This window comes from Pagrus major, chromosome 18, assembly GCF_040436345.1.
Source record: "Pagrus major chromosome 18, Pma_NU_1.0".
Taxonomy (NCBI): Eukaryota; Metazoa; Chordata; class Actinopteri; order Spariformes; family Sparidae; genus Pagrus; species Pagrus major.
Window position 1 is genome coordinate 33,135,321 of NC_133232.1, and position 18,623 is coordinate 33,153,943.

Sequence of the window (18,623 nt, forward strand, 5' to 3'; positions counted from 1 at the left end):
GCCTTCTCTCTCAGTATCTAATGCTGCCTTCATGAATTATTTGACATTTGGGAACAGGAGGTGGGAACAGAGTTACTGTACATCTTATGAGCTGATGGCTAGGTTGGAGAGTATGGAAGATTTATCTCCCTAACGAGCATATATTTGCAACGCAGCTTTCCAAGGGGCTCGTAAATAACATTCGATCTTAGCAACATTATGGAGGGTCTCCAGCTGACCTAGAGATCAGAGGATCAAATCAATTCCAGAAAATTGATAGTTCAAGGACTCTTGATCCAATCAGGACATTGAGACATTACAGTATTTGAGTTTAGGGCTGTCAAATTAAAAGATACTTTTCACAATTTAAAAATATTTTTGGAGACGGCTTTGAAATGGCCAAGATATTAATATAATGGACCTGAAAGACACACTCATATAAATAACATTTTATGGTTATTATGATCAAAATTTCGCACCATCTAGTCACACTTTACAGCACTGATATATATTTATTGTTCTTTCCTAGTTGTAAAAGCAGATATAGATACTCATAATCTTCTGAGTTTGTCTAACTTCTCTAGCTGAATAAAGGCCATCATATTCAATAAGAAAGACTATTACTGTATGTAATATATAACAGATATTATTTACTTAGTAAAGAGCAAAAACAGTAAGTTAATTAATCAATAAGTGAGACACAATACATTACAGTTATTCAACCAAGCAAAAAAAGCCATTATTCTCTAATTCCAGCTTCTGAAATGTGACAACTTTCCACTTTTCTGTGTTTTATATTACTGTAAATTTAGTGTCTTTGGCTTTTGGACTATTGGCAAAACAAGACATCTGATGATGCCACCTTTGGTTTCTGAACTCCTCTACGACAGTAAACTGAATATCTTTGGGTTGTGGAATAAAGAAGACATTTGTGGACATCATCTTGGGCTTTGGGAAACAAAGATTGACATTTTTTTAAACCATTTTCTGACATTTTATAGACCATACAACTAATCAATTCATCAAGATAATAATCAACATAACAGTCGACAATGAAAATAACCGTTAGTTGCAACGCCACCATCTTGCCCAACAATTAGACTTAGACTTAGATTTACTTAGACTTTCTTATTAATACTTGAAAAAATAATCAACAGATTAATTGAAAATGAAGATAATCATTACATAGGACAATGCAATTTATTGTCAGCGGGTAATCCTTGAGACACTGTTCCTGCTCATGAGCTCATGGATCTTCCTTGTCGCAAGTCGATATGAGGCCATGCATGAGCAAACATCAGAATAGGTTCTTTGTCTCTGCATCCGTGTCCGTGTGAACACGTGCACGCAAGCATTTCACCATCTCCCCTTCCTCACAATGACCTGCCACATCCACTCTGCTTTGCAGAAAGAAGAAAATCATTGAGGTGAGGGAAATTGAGTATCTGAAGAGACTCATATTAGAGTGGCTGCAGGTTAGTGATGGAGGCAGCCCATTAAGTGGAAAATAGAAGAGTGGCGATGTCCCATGCCGGAGTAGAGTAGGGAGGCCCGAGGGGACTTGATATGACACACCAGCGGCCCCAGACAGGGGATTTAGTGGCGTGTTGGGCTTTTGTGCCACATTATTATCAGGCAGTGATCCGCCAGGCACATGGGCAGCTCTCGATCCCTTCAGAAGGGAGCAGTCTATCCCCCTCCAGGCTCCCTCCCCATGCTGTAACCACTATTCAGACAGACCGAGGCTTAGCTGGTGTTATTGAAATGCTACGGGGGAACATCCTGCTTGACTTATAAATGAAAAAAAAATCTTGAGAATGGCAGAAAGGTAGAGATATGATGCTTAAAGAAGAAGCAGACTACTTTGTGTCATTCAAAACTGGTATGTGGCCAATCAGATGCTGAAGAGCACCTTCTATTATGTGAATCAGCTGACAGGAAAAGACAAGCATTCGGTCTTTTGATAGATTCATCCTCATAGGACAGGCTTACCTGCCTATCTCCACCTCTGGTGTCAATCGTGAGAAGGGATTTGGTTCTGTATGCAGATAAGCAGGCGAGCCAAGACGGCAAACAGGAAGCTTCTTGCCATCTGTCTAGCCTTAACTTGCGTGGCCCCTGTCGATCAGCTTTCCCATCTAGACAGCGGAAGCAGGCATTAGGCACTTTCCCGCCTATCATAGAAATTTGTATTGGAGAGATCAGCGTCTGTCATCGTGGGATCACACATTAAACACGCTGATAGCTACTGACGTCACCTGTAAGTGTCCTAGATAAGGTTATTTTGGCAACATGCAGGCACAGACTGGCAGTGATGTCAGATGTTTCCACAGCTCAGCAGAGAAGAGTGACAAGGAGTGGAGCGGCACGTGGTGGGCAAGACTTGGGAGTGTGCAGCATGGGGAGCTGACGGACAGGCCGCTGATGGATTAGGTGGTAAGCCTGGCAGAGGGCTGCCCTTTCTAGATGGATGCCTGCCTGATGCACTGTGGTGATTAAAAAATAAAACTGAAGGGTGGGGAGAGTGCTTAGGCTCTCATAAAAGCAGCCAAAAGAAGTGTTGCAGGACAGACGCACGATTAAGCATAACCCCCAAATTCCACCAGATCCATGTTTGGTCCGTCTCCGATCCACCACAGCAGCGGAGCTGATAGGTCTCACTCTAGTCTATGTGTGCACTTTTCAGAATAAAGCACTTCGTGTTAACGTTGTTTGTTGTTGTGTTTATAACACGTACATGTATAATTGCAATCGCGCGTGATTCTGTAATTACCACGGGAACTCCTCGGTCTCACCACTCCAGCTGTCCGTCAGCGCTGCACTCAAAACGCAGCCGCTGGGTGTTGACGGACGAGGGAGCACAGAGCAAACCTGCAGTGAAACCGTTCGGCAACACACACTCCTGGGTAACAGTTTAATAGATATGGAGCCATTAGGGTGGAAATGTGGACGTTGTGGCAGCAGCATAGGTCTTCAATGTGGCACGGTGGAGGAGGTGAAGCCAACATTCAGGAAGTTGCTTGCAATCAGAGCTGCGACGACGGAGAAGTTCAATTATCCGTTGGTTGATCAAAGGAGAGTTAGCTGCAAACTATTTTGATAATTGACTAATCATTTAGGTCATTTTTCAAGCAAAGATGTCTGGTTATTTATACTGGTTCCAGCTTCTTTAATGTATGGATCTGCTGCTGTGCTTTGTCGTTTGTGATGGTAAATGAAGAATCTTTGAGTTTTGGACTGTTGGTTGGACAAACAAAGCAATTTAAAGACGTCTGGGACACCGTGATGAGCATTTTTTCCCGATTAGCAAGACATTTTATAGACCAAACAATTAATCAAATAATTGTAGAAAATAATCTGCAGATTAATTGATAATGAAAATAATTGTTAGTCGTAGCCCTACTTGCACAGAAAACATGGTTCTGTTTTTACTGAAGCTGGTGAATGATATTTACAGGCTACTGAGCCTAGTGAAAAACCTCTAAAGCTAGTGTGTGGTAGTTGGGGGTTGACAGCAATAGCTGCTGCATAATTTATGTGTTTGCTCTTGTGATGGGAGCGGACACATTCGTCAACAGTTTTCTATGGAATCTTTAATAGTATTTAATTATTTACATTTCTTCCAGTATGATACATGGGACCTTCAGTGGCTTAACTATCCTTTCCTGTGTGATGTACAGGATGAGAAACTGCTTCATAATTACTAGGTCTTCTGTGGCATTTTTAGATTAACTTCTTAAATAAACAAACAAAACTATCACCAAACACAACCACTTATTACAAGGCGATGTGAAATGGTGAGCGATTCATGAGAAGCTCAATTAAAACGGCACAGAAATTGGTTTTACGGGTATACTTGCATCTGTTTTTATCTCTCTGTTTCATATTTTTTTATTAATATGTATACAAGAAAAACAAAGGCACTTACATGGTACATTGGTGTCAGCATTAAACGTGTTGGTATACACCCTTGGATATAGAATTGTGTTATGAGAACAATCAACAGTTACAGAATTGAAACCAAATAAACTATACAACGTTTAGATACTGAGATATAATCTATATAAAATGATTAGACTGACATGACAGAAGAAATACGTAAATGATAATAAAAAAGAGAGGGGAAGAGAGAGAGGGGAAAAAAAAAAAAAAAAAAGAAAAAAAAAAAGAAAAAGAAAAAAAAAAAGAAAAAAAGAAAAAAGAAAGAGGGAGTGTGTGTGTGAGGGAGGGGGGTTACATCGATGCAAAAAAGTCCATAAACGGTTGCCATTTGTTATAAAATTTGCTCAAGTTCCCCCTTCTTGAATATCTGATTTTCTCGATTTTCAAAAAATACATAACCTCTGTAATCCATTGTGTACTGGAGGGAGCAGTTGTGGATTTCCAATTCAGAAGGAGGTGGCGTTTAGCAATGAGTGAGGTGAAGGCTACTACTTCCAATTCTTTAGCAGAATATAGGGTATAGTCATCCGGAAGACCAAAAATGCCAATGTGTGGCGAAATGTGAATAGTTCTTGAAAATATCTTAGACATGGTGTTGAAATAAATTTGCCAAAAGTTCGACAGAGCTGGGCAAGAGAAAAACATATGCGTAAGATTGCAAGGTGTGCCACCACATCTGTCACAGACATCTACCACATCTGGGAAAATCTGTGCCAGCCTAGTCTTCGAATAATGGCATCTAAATACAACTTTAAACTGTATGAGGGTCAGGCGGGCACAAATAGAGATTTTGTGAATGACCTTCAGTGCAGATTCCCACCAGTCCCCGTCAAAGACCAACCCCAACTCACGCTCCCAAGTCTCCCTTGTTTTGATGGGTAAATGGTCATCATAGGATTGGATAGAGCTGTAAACCTTTGAGATTAAAGACCTTTGTAAGGGATTAAATTGTAAGAGTTCACCCCATGGCTGTTTAGGTGGGAGGTGAGGGAAGTTGGTAAATAAGGATTTTGCACAATTCCTCACCTGGAAATATCTAAAGAGATGGGAGGGTGGAAGACTGAATTCAGTAACCAAATCTGCAAAAGAACAAAAAATCCCCACCTTATAAAAATCCTCAAAACATTTCAGTCCCTTATCATGCCATAAGGAGAAAGTGGGATCAGTAAATGTGGGTTTAAACACAGGGTTTCTTAACAATGGGGTTAGAGCTGTAGGGGCAGTAAATTTAAACTGTTTCCTAAACTGAAACCATATCTTGAGTGTGGCGTTAACCACTGGGTTGCAGGTAAGGCCAGAGGGGTTAGCTGCCATCGGGCCGGTCAATAAAGCAGAGAGAGAGACTGGGGAGCATGACTGTGCTTCCAGCTGATACCAGGGCACATCAATTGACTTGGACCAGAGTATAATTTTAGTTATGTTCACGGCCCAGTAGTAGAATTGAAAATTTGGTAAGGAGAGACCGCCGTAGAACTTACAATTCTGAAGTATTTTTTGTTTAACTCTAGGTGTTTTGCCATTCCACAAAAAATGACTAATGATTGAATCTACCGTTTTAAAAAAACTTTTTGGCAAAAATATAGGTAAACATTGAAAAAGAAATAAAAATTTTGGCAGGACACTCATCTTGACAGTATTTATTCTCCCAATCAAGGAGAGAGGGAGGGAACCCCATTCTTGAAAATCTGTCTTGATCTTGGCTAAGAGGGGAGAGAAATTTTCAGAATAGAGAGCTTGGAAGGACCTGGCTATGTTAACCCCAAGGTACCTAAATCCCGAAGTACTCAATTTGAAAGGACTGTCTGACTGGGAGAGCTGCATCGCTAGTTTATTAACAGGATAGCATTCACTCTTGGCGATATTAACTTTATACCCTGAGAACCGGCCAAATCTATTAAAGAATGAAACAATAGAGGGGCAGGCTCTTACTGGATCTGTGACATATAGTAACAGGTCGTCGGCGTATAATGACAATTTCAACTCTGTATGAGACCTGGTGATGCCATTAAAAGTAAGAGAGGTCCTCAGATATATAGACAAGGGCTCTATTGCAAGTGCAAACAGGAGAGGAGAAAGAGGGCAGCCCTGTCTGCAACCTCTGTTTAGAAAAAAGTAGCCGGACTGGGTATTATTAGTCGTAATACTGGCACAGGGAAGCGTATAGAGAAGGCGTAACCATGATATAAAACTTTCACCAAATTCAAACTTAGCCAAAACTGCAAATAGATAGTTCCACTCAACACGATCGAACGCCTTCTCAGCGTCGATCGCAATCACTACTTCAGGTGTGGCTCCTGTTTCTTTAGAGTAGATTATGTTTAACAAAGTACGAACATTATAATAGAGCTGACGCCCCTTTATAAAGCCTGTCTGTTCCTTAGAAATAATTGTCGGAAGGACCTTTTCAAGTCTGCGGGCCAAGGCCTTTGCAAGAATCTTTGTATCGACATTCATTAAAGAAATTGGCCTATAGGAGGTACATATATCTGCATCTTTGTCCTTTTTTAAAAGAACACTGATAGAAGCTTGTCTCAATGTAGGAGGGAGAGAGCCAAGTGATAAAGATTCAAGATAAACAGAGTGAAGTAATGGAGTAAGTTTGGCCTGAAAAGCTTTAAAAAATTCGACTGGGAGCCCGTCGGGTCCCGGGGCTTTATTATTTTGCATACTTTGTAAAGCTAAGTTTAATTCTTGAATGGTCAGAGCAGAGTCTAGTTGATTAACCAGTTCTGGGTTTATGGAAGGAAACCGAAGTTCGTCTAAAAACCTGTGCATATCAGTTGGGTCTGATGGGAATTCAGACTTGTACAGGGATTCATAAAAAGATGAAAAGACAGAATTAATAACCACCGGGTCCTCCTGCAACGCTCCTGATCCGTCTTTAATGCGAGGTATTATACGCGAGGCTGCTTGACGGCGCAATTGGTGAGCTAGTAATCTACCAGATTTGTCGCCATGTTCGTAGTATCTGGAACGAGAATGAAGCAACAGGCGCTCAGCCTCATTAGTTGTGATAAGATCTAGCTCTGTTTGTAAGACCACGCGTCTCCTTGAAAGATCGTCAGAAGGGGCGGTTGCAAGTTGCTGGTCTACTGATTCTAAATCAGATGAGAGCTTCTGAATGTTTGACATCCTTAATTTTCTTATGTGTGCAGAGTATGAAATTATCTGACCTCGCAGAAATGCTTTTAAAGACTCCCATAGTAGTGCTTTAGAGATGGGTTCCGAATCAGATTGGTTAAGAGCAATAAAATCCTCTATTGCACTTGTAATGAATTTATGAAATTTTCCATCTGATAGAAGTGAGGTATTGAATCGCCACTGGGTGGGATAGCGAGGTCCGGAGGAAATCCGAACATCTATGGACACCGGTGAGTGATCTGAAACAATAATTGGGTGATACGAGACATTTGTCACTTTTGGCACAAGTTTAGCATCTACAAAGAAATAGTCTATTCGAGAAAAGGTCTGATGCACATGCGAATAAAAAGAATATTGCCTACTCCTCGGATTCCGATGTCTCCAGGGGTCAACATAGCCATTGCTAGACATGAAATTGTAAAGAGCCTTAGCCATTAGTGATGGGGTTGAGCCGGGTTTAGAGCGGTCTAGTTGAGGATCAATAGCACAGTTCATGTCCCCTCCGAAAATCAAAAAACTGTCACTCAGAGAGGGCAGATTTTCAAACAACTTGTTCATAAAACAAGGATTATCAAAGTTTGGTGCGTAGACATTGACTAACAGGACAGGCACACGAAATAGAGTACCTAAAACTATCAGATATCTGCCATCTCTGTCGGAAATGATATTAGTCAGGGTAAATGAGACTGATTTACCGATCAAGATGGCCACCCCCCTGGCCTTCGAGTTGAAACTAGAATGGAATACCTCAGCAACCCAGGGACATTTCAGTCTGACTTGATCTTTGTTCCTCATGTGGGTTTCCTGCAAGAACACAATGTCGGGTTTCAGCCGCTTCAAATGGGAGAATACCCTACATCGCTTGACAGCACCCCCTAGACCTTTAATATTCCAACTGATGAGTCTTACATTTGAGCCTGAAACATTAGCCATATGGAAAGTGAGTTAAAATAGGAGGCAACCAGGTTCCCTGCTCCACACTTCAGGGGCAAGGGGGGGAGGAAAGAGAAAGGGAGGAAAAGGGAGAGAAAAAAAGAAAAAGAAAAAAACAAAACAAAACAAAAAACACACACACACAGAGCTAACTTATCAAACTCACCCCAGAACCCACACCCTCCCCCCACAGCACCTACCACTATCCCATCCCCAAACGATAGGATACCAGTGCTAACTCCACAAGGAGTCATGAACAAAACAAATAAACTCCAAGCTTTGGACCAAACAGACATCTTCACCTCGCTCCAACTTAGCTGGAGCTCCTGGAAACATTGGGAAGATAAAAAATATGTAGCAAAAGACAGGGCCTAAATATTAAACAACACAAGGCTCAGAACCATCTAAGAAATCTGCACACAAGTACATAAGCATAGTGACTGCTTATTAGAACAGCAGGAGTTATGGTGCCATTTATGTCAAAATTAACTAAACATGTCAACAGTAATGGTATATTGCTCAAAGCTGTTTCGTAGATCATGCTGTAGATCAAGAACCGTTTCAGCTTTATGAAAAAAATAAATAAATAATAGCAATCAAATAAGCATAGTAATAATGCTAATAATAATAACAACATAACTGTAATGGCACCTACACTCAGACTTGTGTTTTAATAACTATGCTGTAACAAACCCAAGTTTACTTGAGTGTTTTCACAAAGGCAGCGGCATCCTTCGGTGATGTAAATTCCCTTGTGACATCCCCTCTGGTGATCCGGAGACGCGCCGGGTGCAGCAGCCCAAATCTTATGTTGGGAATGTCCCTGAGCTGGCGTCGGATGTCATTGAAGGCTGCACGGGCTTTGGCTGTGCGTGCAGTGAGATCCGGGAAAATGGAGATAGTTGAATCCTTCACCTTGATCTGCCGCTGGGTTCTAGCACGTCGTAGGATGTCGGCGCAGTCTGCATAATAGTGTAAACGTGCTATTATGGGACGAGGGCGTTCGCCGGGTTTCGGCTTGGGCTGTAGGGATCGATGCGCCCGGTCCACCACTGGCTCTTTTCCCAAGCCGAGAGCATCCTTCAGCAGGATGGAAACTGTGGTCGCGTCAACCGCGCCGTGCTCCTCGGGTAGACCTATTATCCTGATGTTGTTACGGCGAGATCTCGCCTCCTGATCTTCACATCTGCTGTCGAGAGTAACAAGTTGGGCCGAAAGTTTGTCCACTTTACTTTGAAGTGAAACCACATCGTCAGTGCATGTCGACAGCGAGCCCTCCATGTCCGTCACAGTTACCTTTAGCACATCCACCTCCGTCCGGATAGCCGCTATGTTAGCATTTAGCTCCATTTTCACACTCTGTAGCTCGGACTTTATCTGAGTGAAGTTATTTGTCATTGCCGTCTCCAATTCTGTCTTAAAAATGCCTACCACCTCATTTCGAAGAGCGGCGAGGAGTTCAGCCTTAAAGTCCGGAGAGGCCAGGCTCGAGACGGCGGTGGTTTTCTCTGGAGTGGGGGGGTTAGCAGGCGCACCCTGCGGCGGGGTGGCCCCACCACTCCCCGGGGAGGTTGCAGCCTGGGGGGTAGGCCTCGCTTGCGTAGCCGCCGGGATGGACGTATTTTTCTTTGGAGGCATAACGGGCTGTAATAAAGTCACAACGAGCTTGCGGAGTAAAAATGTAGAAACAGAGAGTACACAAAAGGCCCTATATGATCATTTAAAAGAGTTTCACAGGAGCTCCCGCAGGCACGTCTTACTCCATTAGTCGCTAAACCGGAAGCCTTCTTTCCTGTTTTTATCTCTGAAATTTGGGTACAACCACTGAGTTTTCGGAGTCCATTTTTCTTTTCCACAGTCTTCACAGATCTCAATCCATCATTACCGATCATTCATAAGTGTCTGTCCTACAGCCATAAATCAGAAAGACAATTTTACCACCACATAACTTGTTCTGTCACATAAAATGCAATGCTGTACTTTGAATGATTGGAAGACATAAAGGCCACCTGTTGGGAACATGGATATATCCAGGTTAGGGAAGTTAATGATTCATTATTAATTGATTAATCGTTGTTAAGAATTTAACGTATTAAAAATATATTAACGGACAATCAGAGATGGTCACAAATACTTGCTAATCAAATATAGCAATATAAAGTACAAAATCCTTATATGATTAAAATAATGTAATTTGTCATTTAAAAAATACAAAAAGACATTCTATATAAACTGATATTACATTTTAGCCATTTAGTAGCCTCATTAGGGGTTGAACTGTGTTGGGCCAGTTGTTGAGTAGCTACAGATGAAAGCTAATTGTTAAAATTCTTAAAATTACGTCTTTTTTGTGTTATTTAGTTTATCATTCAAGCAACTCGGTGTTTACTTTATCTGTTCTTTTAACTCCTAATGTAGCCCGCTCTGATTCTACACTGAACATAGATCATGTCAGTGGTCAAAACAGCTTGCTCAAGGAAAAACTTCCAACATAGTTCATATATTATTAATGAATAACCTCTAATCGATTTTTACAGGCAGTCACCTATCAATTAATGTAAATGCTAAAAATTGACATCCCTAATCCAGGTATGAGCACTGTTTATAATGTGGGTTCAATTTTTTGGTTTATATTGAAAATAATACATTTATGAGTTACAAATGAGACTTTTACTGATTGTCTATGGAGAAGCTCAAGGTATGGATGGTAGAGATGTTCATCTTTAAATTTTTAGAACTCTGAAAAGAAATAATGGTCAGTGAGGCCAATTTTACAGTCGATATTATTCATTCTGCTGCATTATCATGACCTCTCTACTTTCCACATGTGGTGATTAAATATTTCAGCTGCATCTATAGAAAATAAATCCATTAGAGCCTTTCTGTAAAATGCTGACGACACCATTGTGTCAAGTTATTTTCAAATATAAAAAATATGCTTACTTCAATCGTCTCATACATTTTTAGTAATTCACACAAATGCATTCAACGTTATCCATTCAGAATTGGCTAAGAAAAGTGGTGAATTATGTCTTAAATAAATTAAAATGAATGCATATGCATTTGTTATAAACAAATGAATCAATAGTGCGCTATATCATGGATATGTATGAGCTGACCAACATCTTGTGCACCACAGCTTAAGGGTATCAGAGGTTGGTCTTAGTGTTTTGCTCCTCTGCTGCAGCTTTCAGACAAAAATACTGAATTTTTAAATTGAGTCGCATGTCTCTTTAAAAATGTATTTCCCACAGTCCTAGCAGCTACTTGGATGAAGGGCCCAGATCAGGAATGCTTCCTGTATGAACACATGCTCAACAATTAAACTGTAATACAGTGAAGTTACTGCATTTTAAGAAACAAGTACTAAGATATGCACGTTAATGTGCCCCACATTTTGATGAAACAACTTATCTCAGAGTACATAAAATACGAATGAGAGGAAGATCACTCTAATTCACTTTGTAAGAGGCCAGGCTGCTGGCTTCAGCTGCCAAAAAAATATACTCAACAGCAATAATTCAGATTGAGATATTAGCCCGAGCCTACAGTTATGAATCAAACCAATCCCAAATCAAATCATGGCAAGAGAAACACAAACCGCAGCAGGTACCATAAATAACAACTACATGTTATTGATCCCTGCGGATAATTTCTGCCTCAGTCCAGAGAGGTCACAGGTCAGGGTCTGCCACAGATAAGTGATAAAGACGACACCCTGCAGGACAATGCATCTGCAGCCAGTAATAAGCCTGTCCAGCCATCGGTGATCTCCTTGGATAAACAAACAAACCTTTAACACCCGGCTTACTGAGCAGCCTTCGAAGCCCAAGAGTAAACAGATCCCCTTATGAGCATTCAAATCACTTAAGTAATGTATATTTTTGCATCCGCATCCTATTTCCAGTGGAAAGTCACTGGTGCAGTGAAGGAGAGAGGGTCCCAGCCGAATAACAATGGCTGTATTATTAGACCCAAGCCTACTGGAGATGCCATTTCCTGGACACTTGTGGCTACTGTCACCAAGCCACCTGACATGATGGTACCTTTGTGGTGTGCAGGACATAGCTGAGGATGTCCTGGCCTGGATGGGTGCCAGGCTTTTTTTTTTGTTTTTGGGTCAGACTAGACTAGTTTCACTTTCAGGGCAGGCTTCATGCAGACTGTAGGAGGGCTGGACTGGAAAATCCTGTTTTATCTGTACATATGGAGGCGACACAGGGATAACTTTCATTGAAATAAGTTAAGTAGTAAGTAAAATTGGGGTTATTTTACAGGAGACTCCTTCCAGAAACTCTCCAGCCCCGCCGGGGTTTCCTTGACCCCTGTCAGGGCACCGTTAATCACGGCTACAGCTAGCAAGTTATTGTACTGTACTTCCAGACAGCGACCGGCCGGCCTCACTGCGGTGATAAGGAAACAACCGTCTAAAAACATCCCTCTAACACATACAGAGAAGTTAAAATAATTATCTTTACATACCCTCCGCCCGGGTACGAAGATCAGACATCGTTCTCTGGACGGGCGGCATCTCTCCGCGCAGAGCCCGGCGACGGCACCTGTCAAGCGGCCGCGGCTCGTCGGTTGTGCTCCCTGTCAGAGGAGACCAAACAAACGGCTGAAATTCAGGAGGGGAGCGTCTCTCACGCGGACACTACTGCTGCGCGTTTGCTGCTTCAGACGACGAGGTATAAACGACATTCATTTCCCGGCGGCGGTGACAGAGGCATGCCCAGGATCCCACCCCCCCCCCCCCACACAGCATCCCGGTTCACACGGCGGATTACGGAGGCGACAGGCCGCCCTCGGTGAAGCAGGAGCGGACACGGACTGACCAGAGACTGACGTGAGGGGGGGACGGTGCCGCTTCACAGTATGGACCGTACCAAGTCACCCCGCGGCGGGAGGGGGGGTGAGCGAACATGAGCGCTGTCGTTTCACCGCGGCGGACAGATATAACTCGTGAAAAATACATTTCTCGCGGGTAGATTTAAAGAGAAAGTGCTGCGTTTTAATCATAGGGACGTATAATGTGAGTTTTTATAAGAAATGCCGAGAAATTGTGCGCCGGTGTGGACGCCTCCCCCCTCTGCAGTAGACGTTGTTCACGGGTTGAAGACACAACAATAGTACACTGGGTGGGAGTTGGCTCAGCACAACACTGACTCTTGTTTTTGTCTAAAATATACTTAACAATGTATTAATAGATGCTGCAGTGTCAGCAAATGACAACCTCCACTACTTCACGAAGCATATTATGCATTAATGTAAGAGAAGTATTTTTGCAGAACACTGGAGGTCTACACATGTACTGCATTTGCAATACTCACTGCTCAAAATTAGTCAGGGATGTTGTCTTATTTTAGTGTTTCACTTTCATACTTGAAGCTAAAATATATAATAGTATCCATCCACCTATTTTTCAAGCTATACAGATACACTATTGATAATTCATGTTGTCTGTGCATAGTGGAATACAGTCATGCTTTGCAGTCTATTAAAAGCTGCAATAATGTTTTATTTTGTAAATATAATTTGATATATTTCTTGTTAAACTAAAATTAAATTTGGCTGATACTTAAATCATACTTTGTAATCTCCTGGTATTATAAACCCTATTTAATGGTGCAGTATGTCGTTTTGGAAATTCAATTTTAATCAGAAGAGAAAGATCTTCACTGGCAGATTTTTTTTATGCCTAAACAAACTTAATAAACAAACTGTCTTTGTTTTCATGACTGAATAAACAGAATAAACAAACTGGCCTTAAAGGACAACACAGTTTGTACTGTTTTACTTTGTTTATATGCGGCGGACCCTGCCACTTTTCTAGCTTCAAACCGTGTTCTGGGGGACCTTATTTTCCTCTGAGAACCGCTTGTTTATTCAGTTATGGAAAAAAATAAATATAATATAGACTTCCAAAAGAGTCAGGACTCAGTGAGACAGTACAGACTATCGACACAATCAAACTGATCCCAGGTTGTAATTTACATTTGTTTGATGTTATTACAGGATACACAGAGTTGATATCTGCTCACATCTGCACTGAGGCCAGATGGAGAAGGAGTCATCCAAAAACATATTTGTATCGATGATCATGAAATCACTTTTATTTTGAAAAGAAGTGTGCAGTATAAACAGAGAGGCCAAAGGCATGTAGCAAAGGTGTTATTAATGGTTAATATGGGTAATAATGCTTTACAAGAAAGGTAATATGTTACAGGACAGTGATTTAACCCCAAACATCTCAAAGTAGACTGTACGAGCATCATAGCCTAAATCATTTTAGGAAAGGTCTGATATTGTGGAGAATACTCTTGTTTAACGTTGAAATAATAATAGTGAGATAAAAAGACTGATATCTCATCTGTATGTGAGAGGTATAGTGATTGGACATGTTTCAGCAACTGTATGACACAAAGGCTGGACACAGGTCGACTTTCTGAGCCACCAAAGAAATGCAAGCTAGTCCGTCACCGATGTATCCGGGAATCATCTGTCTTTTGTTCACAGCAGAGCTACAAAAATGTCCAATTCCAGCAACCTCACTGTGAGCTGCAGGATATTTAACGATGCTGCTGGGACTGTTGTTAAAGAAATGGCCTCGTCATATTGAAGGCTCAGACAAATTGAATTGACTTCGAGGCTAATTAAACAAACAATCAGTCTTGTACATCAAAAAGTGGTTTATGTCTTGGGAAAACTAAACAGAAATGCACATCCACTGACCAAAACAATGGAATAAAGAAGTTGTGAGTCGACACCAGCACTGGGTTATTATGTGATTATCGTCTCGAGAGAAGCTCTGCAGAAGATCTAATCCGGGATGACTTACATTTTCCTGTATATCCCTCATCAGTGTGTCACTCTCCTGTCATGAATCTGCTCTAACATGGGACATGGGAAAAAAATAAGACACTTAGAAGATAAATATACATTGAAGCACAAAGAAGAGAGCAGCAACAGTGACGTCCCTGCTGCGACTGCCTGGCTGCTGTACGTACAGCAAATCAAAGTGTGTTCTCACTCTCACTGCAGTTGAAATGCAAATCACACAGGAGCCAGCATTTGTACAGCAGCAGCACCACTGCAGTTGCCTGAGAGAACTGCAGTGTTACAGACACACGACAGTCGTCTGGTGTGCATATTGCACTGGCAGTATTGTCACAATGCTGACTGTCCTGCTTATGTGCATGTGTGCTAACAGACATGTTTCTTAGCTGTTGCTGCCAGACTCCATGCATATTTTCATTGATTTTGACACTGTTCGCTTGGAGTGATACGGGAGATTCTGCTGCTGGTTTGAACCATATTTCTTTTAAAATTAAGATGTTTTGTGTAGTGTTGTTGGGATTAAGGTGAAGATGAGATTATGCTTCACAAACATAAAACAGTGTGTAGGCTTTGTGTGTGAGCAGTCCAGTAGATGTTGAGCAACAGAAGAAAGATGGATTCAGTTACTGAGGATTTAGGTATTTTCACAATAAAAATATGTTTGTTTTTTTTACCATTTTAAAAGCATCTGTAAGTCCTTTTCCAGCTGAAAAGGCAAAAAAAAGCACATAAAGCATGTGTTGTACGTAAACTGAAAGATTCACCACATCCAAAAATAAGAGATGAACACCTGAACATCTACGCCTCCTCCTCCTGTGCCTGCTAGAGACACATCTCTCCCGAAGATTTCCTTTCTTTCCCCCCCACTCCGCCTAATTCAACATCAGCTTGCCACCACGGGGATTTGGCTCTGTAGCTCCCACGGTTGCTAAGCAACAGTGACAAGAAGCCTGCCTCTTCGATAATGTGTGTGTGTGTGTGTGTGTGTGTGTGTGTGTGTGTGTGTGTGTGTGTGTGTGTGTGTGTGTGTGTGTGTGTGTGTGTGCGTGTGTGTCATGTGGGCGCGCACTGGTTTTGTGTTTTGTAGCATTTCCAGTCCAAACAATGAGTCATTCAACCAGCCGTCCACATTTCTCCCACTGTCAGAATCTGTGTCAATGACAAACAGTGCAAGTATTCTCATCAGTTTATTTCTGTCTTAAACAGAGTGACCTGAAAAGATTTCACTGATTCTCCCTCTGAAAACCTTTTGTTCTCTGATACACCACTGCAGGGGAAGTATACATTTAGCACCAGACTGCGGCACAAAAACTGACACGACTTTACAATCAGGTCATTTTGATTTTATTTTTGTCCACATCTTGAATTAACTCTCGATAAGAATGACAATTGATTATTCCTACTGTTATTCCAAATATAACGGGATTTCTGGCATGGTTTGGGTTTTTGGTTTAATTGTTTCCTGTTTTATTTTGGCTGATTTATTCTCACATGTCACTTTCCACCTCCTGTCTTTGTGTTCTTCCCGCGGAGCCACATTCATTCCTATGAAAGCGTTTTGAAGCTCAAAAAAAAAAGCTTGACTTCCTGAGTAGGAAAATATCCGGATCTTCCGTGTTGTGGGGCCCATGGAGACTTCTGCCAACAGAGCCAGCTAACTTCCAGTTTAGCACCAAGCTAACTTGAATGGGGATTAGTTGATTTAATCGTGTGGCTTTTCAAGAACTTTCCAAATGTTATCGGACTGAATGGCTCCATTTCACAAAGGTTGTGACACAAATATATCCACCATTTTACAGCCGCCTCTTTCACAATGTAAGTTAAACGGTTAACACACACTTAATCAAATCAGTCCCAGAAAGGCAGAAACATCTTTAGGTCTGTACACAAGTCCCATTAACTGCCACCATCAGTGCAATTTTTAACTCAACTTTTGTCTTTTTCATGTAAAAAATGTCTAAAAATGAAATTTCCCACAGTAACTTAAGTCAGGACGCCTTCACAGGATATAGTCTGATCAACTACAGTCACTTAAGCAAATCTAAGTTGGTCCAACACTTTGTTCCAGGCTGAAATATCTCAACAACTATTGGATGGTTGACATGAAATTTGGTTAAGATATCTTCTGTTCCCAGATGATAAACCCCGGTGACTCCTCTAGTGGCACCTTGAGGTTCATAATTTTGGTTTTTGGTGACATAAACTGCCATGACATTGCCTCAGCACAGCCCCCACAGAGTAGCTGACTCTTGTGTTGTTGACATGATCCTCACCACATGCAAGCAATTATCTTTGGGAAGTACTCCAAACCATTCGGAGACACAAACATGGATTTGGTTGCAAAGATGCAGAAACAGGGAGTGAGATGTGTCTTCACATCGCTCTGTAATTTCATCAACCTAAAAGTGCTCAATAAAGTCAAATTCATTCTGTAACTTCAATCAATCAGAAGTGAGCTACAAACAATCTGCCGCAGCTTTAATCTTTCTCTGAATACGGTAAGTGTGCAGTGTCCTTCAGAGACAGCGAGCAAACACCAGGTTGAATAACGAGCCCATAAACGATGATGTTTGTAAGCTCCTGTCTGGGAGGCCTTTGCCTCTGCAAGGAAAAGTACTCTGAGCCACTTTGCTGCTGTTGGGAGAGGAAATACTAAGAAAAGAAGTAATGCTGTCTAAACCCTGCAGCAGCTTTACTGGATCCTATCCCAGATGCTTTAAACGGGTATCCATCTCACTATGGTGGCTGTTTCCCTCGTTGGTATCTTCACCGTGCTTCTGACAACTGCTGACTCTTTAGTGCTTACGACTTGAAAAGAAATTTAGAAGTTTTTTTTTTTCAAAAAAATTTAATGATGATGAAATAAGACCATTTCTCTTTTCCAGCTGCTTTTAGACTTAGGAATAGTTTTGATATTGTCAGTGTTGCTCACCACACCTGTGGCTGCAACGCCTCTGCACTTCAGTCTGTAAATCCTGAGCCTGAAAATGTTATCGCACTGCTTCTCCCTTGGCTTAAATAAATGTGTCATTGATTTTATCATTAATCATTCTCTAAAGACTGATCAAACCAAGCTGGTGGAGGCTGCTACACCAGGCCTGCATCCGCATCCTTCATCAGCCGCCTGCAGCTCCTGGGGGGGAATAATTGGGCAGCCTGACATTTAGCTGTAATTGAACAGCACTCTGCCCCCTTGTGGACGTGCATCTGCAGTCAGGGAGGGTGAGGTGGTTTGATGGCCGACTTCCCACAAATGATGAGTCACTGCAGAGTCATTTCCCACCAAAACCCCTGTCCACAACAGAAACATTTGAACATGTAAGCCACTTTAAACACAGTTTTCTTCCGAGCCTGGATGTGGAGATCAGTCTGATTCTGTCTCATCACTACAAATCAGTCGTACGAAGCAGTTAACATAAAATTCAAGCTGGCAATCTGTGAATTCAACTGTTTATTCGCTCTGCACAAAATTAAAACCATCTCTCACTCTGCACTGTTTGACTTTTCCCACTCAGTCACAGCCGAGCCGACAAACAGCAGCGAAATTAAAGAGCGTTAAAGTATTCATCTTTTCAAATTGCTTTTTTTAATAGCAGTCGAGGCCACATTAGCACCGCTGATGACGACGGCTAAGAGACGAGCTCTTCAGGTTGAACAGACTATCACCGTCTCTGCGCTCTCCTGTCGAAATGTGCTAAAGTGAGATAAAATGGCTGCTTGACTCAACATGGCGTGGGCGTGTTTCACTGAACTCGTGATAGTCCTGCACTGAACACGGCCTGAGTTATTTT

General features: G+C 41.7%; 1 protein-coding gene across 2 annotated transcripts in view; it reads right to left on the reverse strand.

The window, feature by feature from the left end:
• The window catches only part of atp8a1 (ATPase phospholipid transporting 8A1), a 122,502-nt gene extending 109,769 nt beyond the window's left edge, over positions 1-12,733 (reverse strand). For both annotated transcript variants that reach the window (XM_073486878.1, XM_073486877.1), the window contains exon 1: positions 12,478-12,733. In XM_073486878.1, the coding sequence (XP_073342979.1) occupies positions 12,478-12,526 (49 nt within the window). In that variant the 5' untranslated portion in view covers positions 12,527-12,733. The remainder of the gene's footprint in view (positions 1-12,477) is intronic.
• Between the last annotated feature and the right edge of the window lie 5,890 nt (positions 12,734-18,623).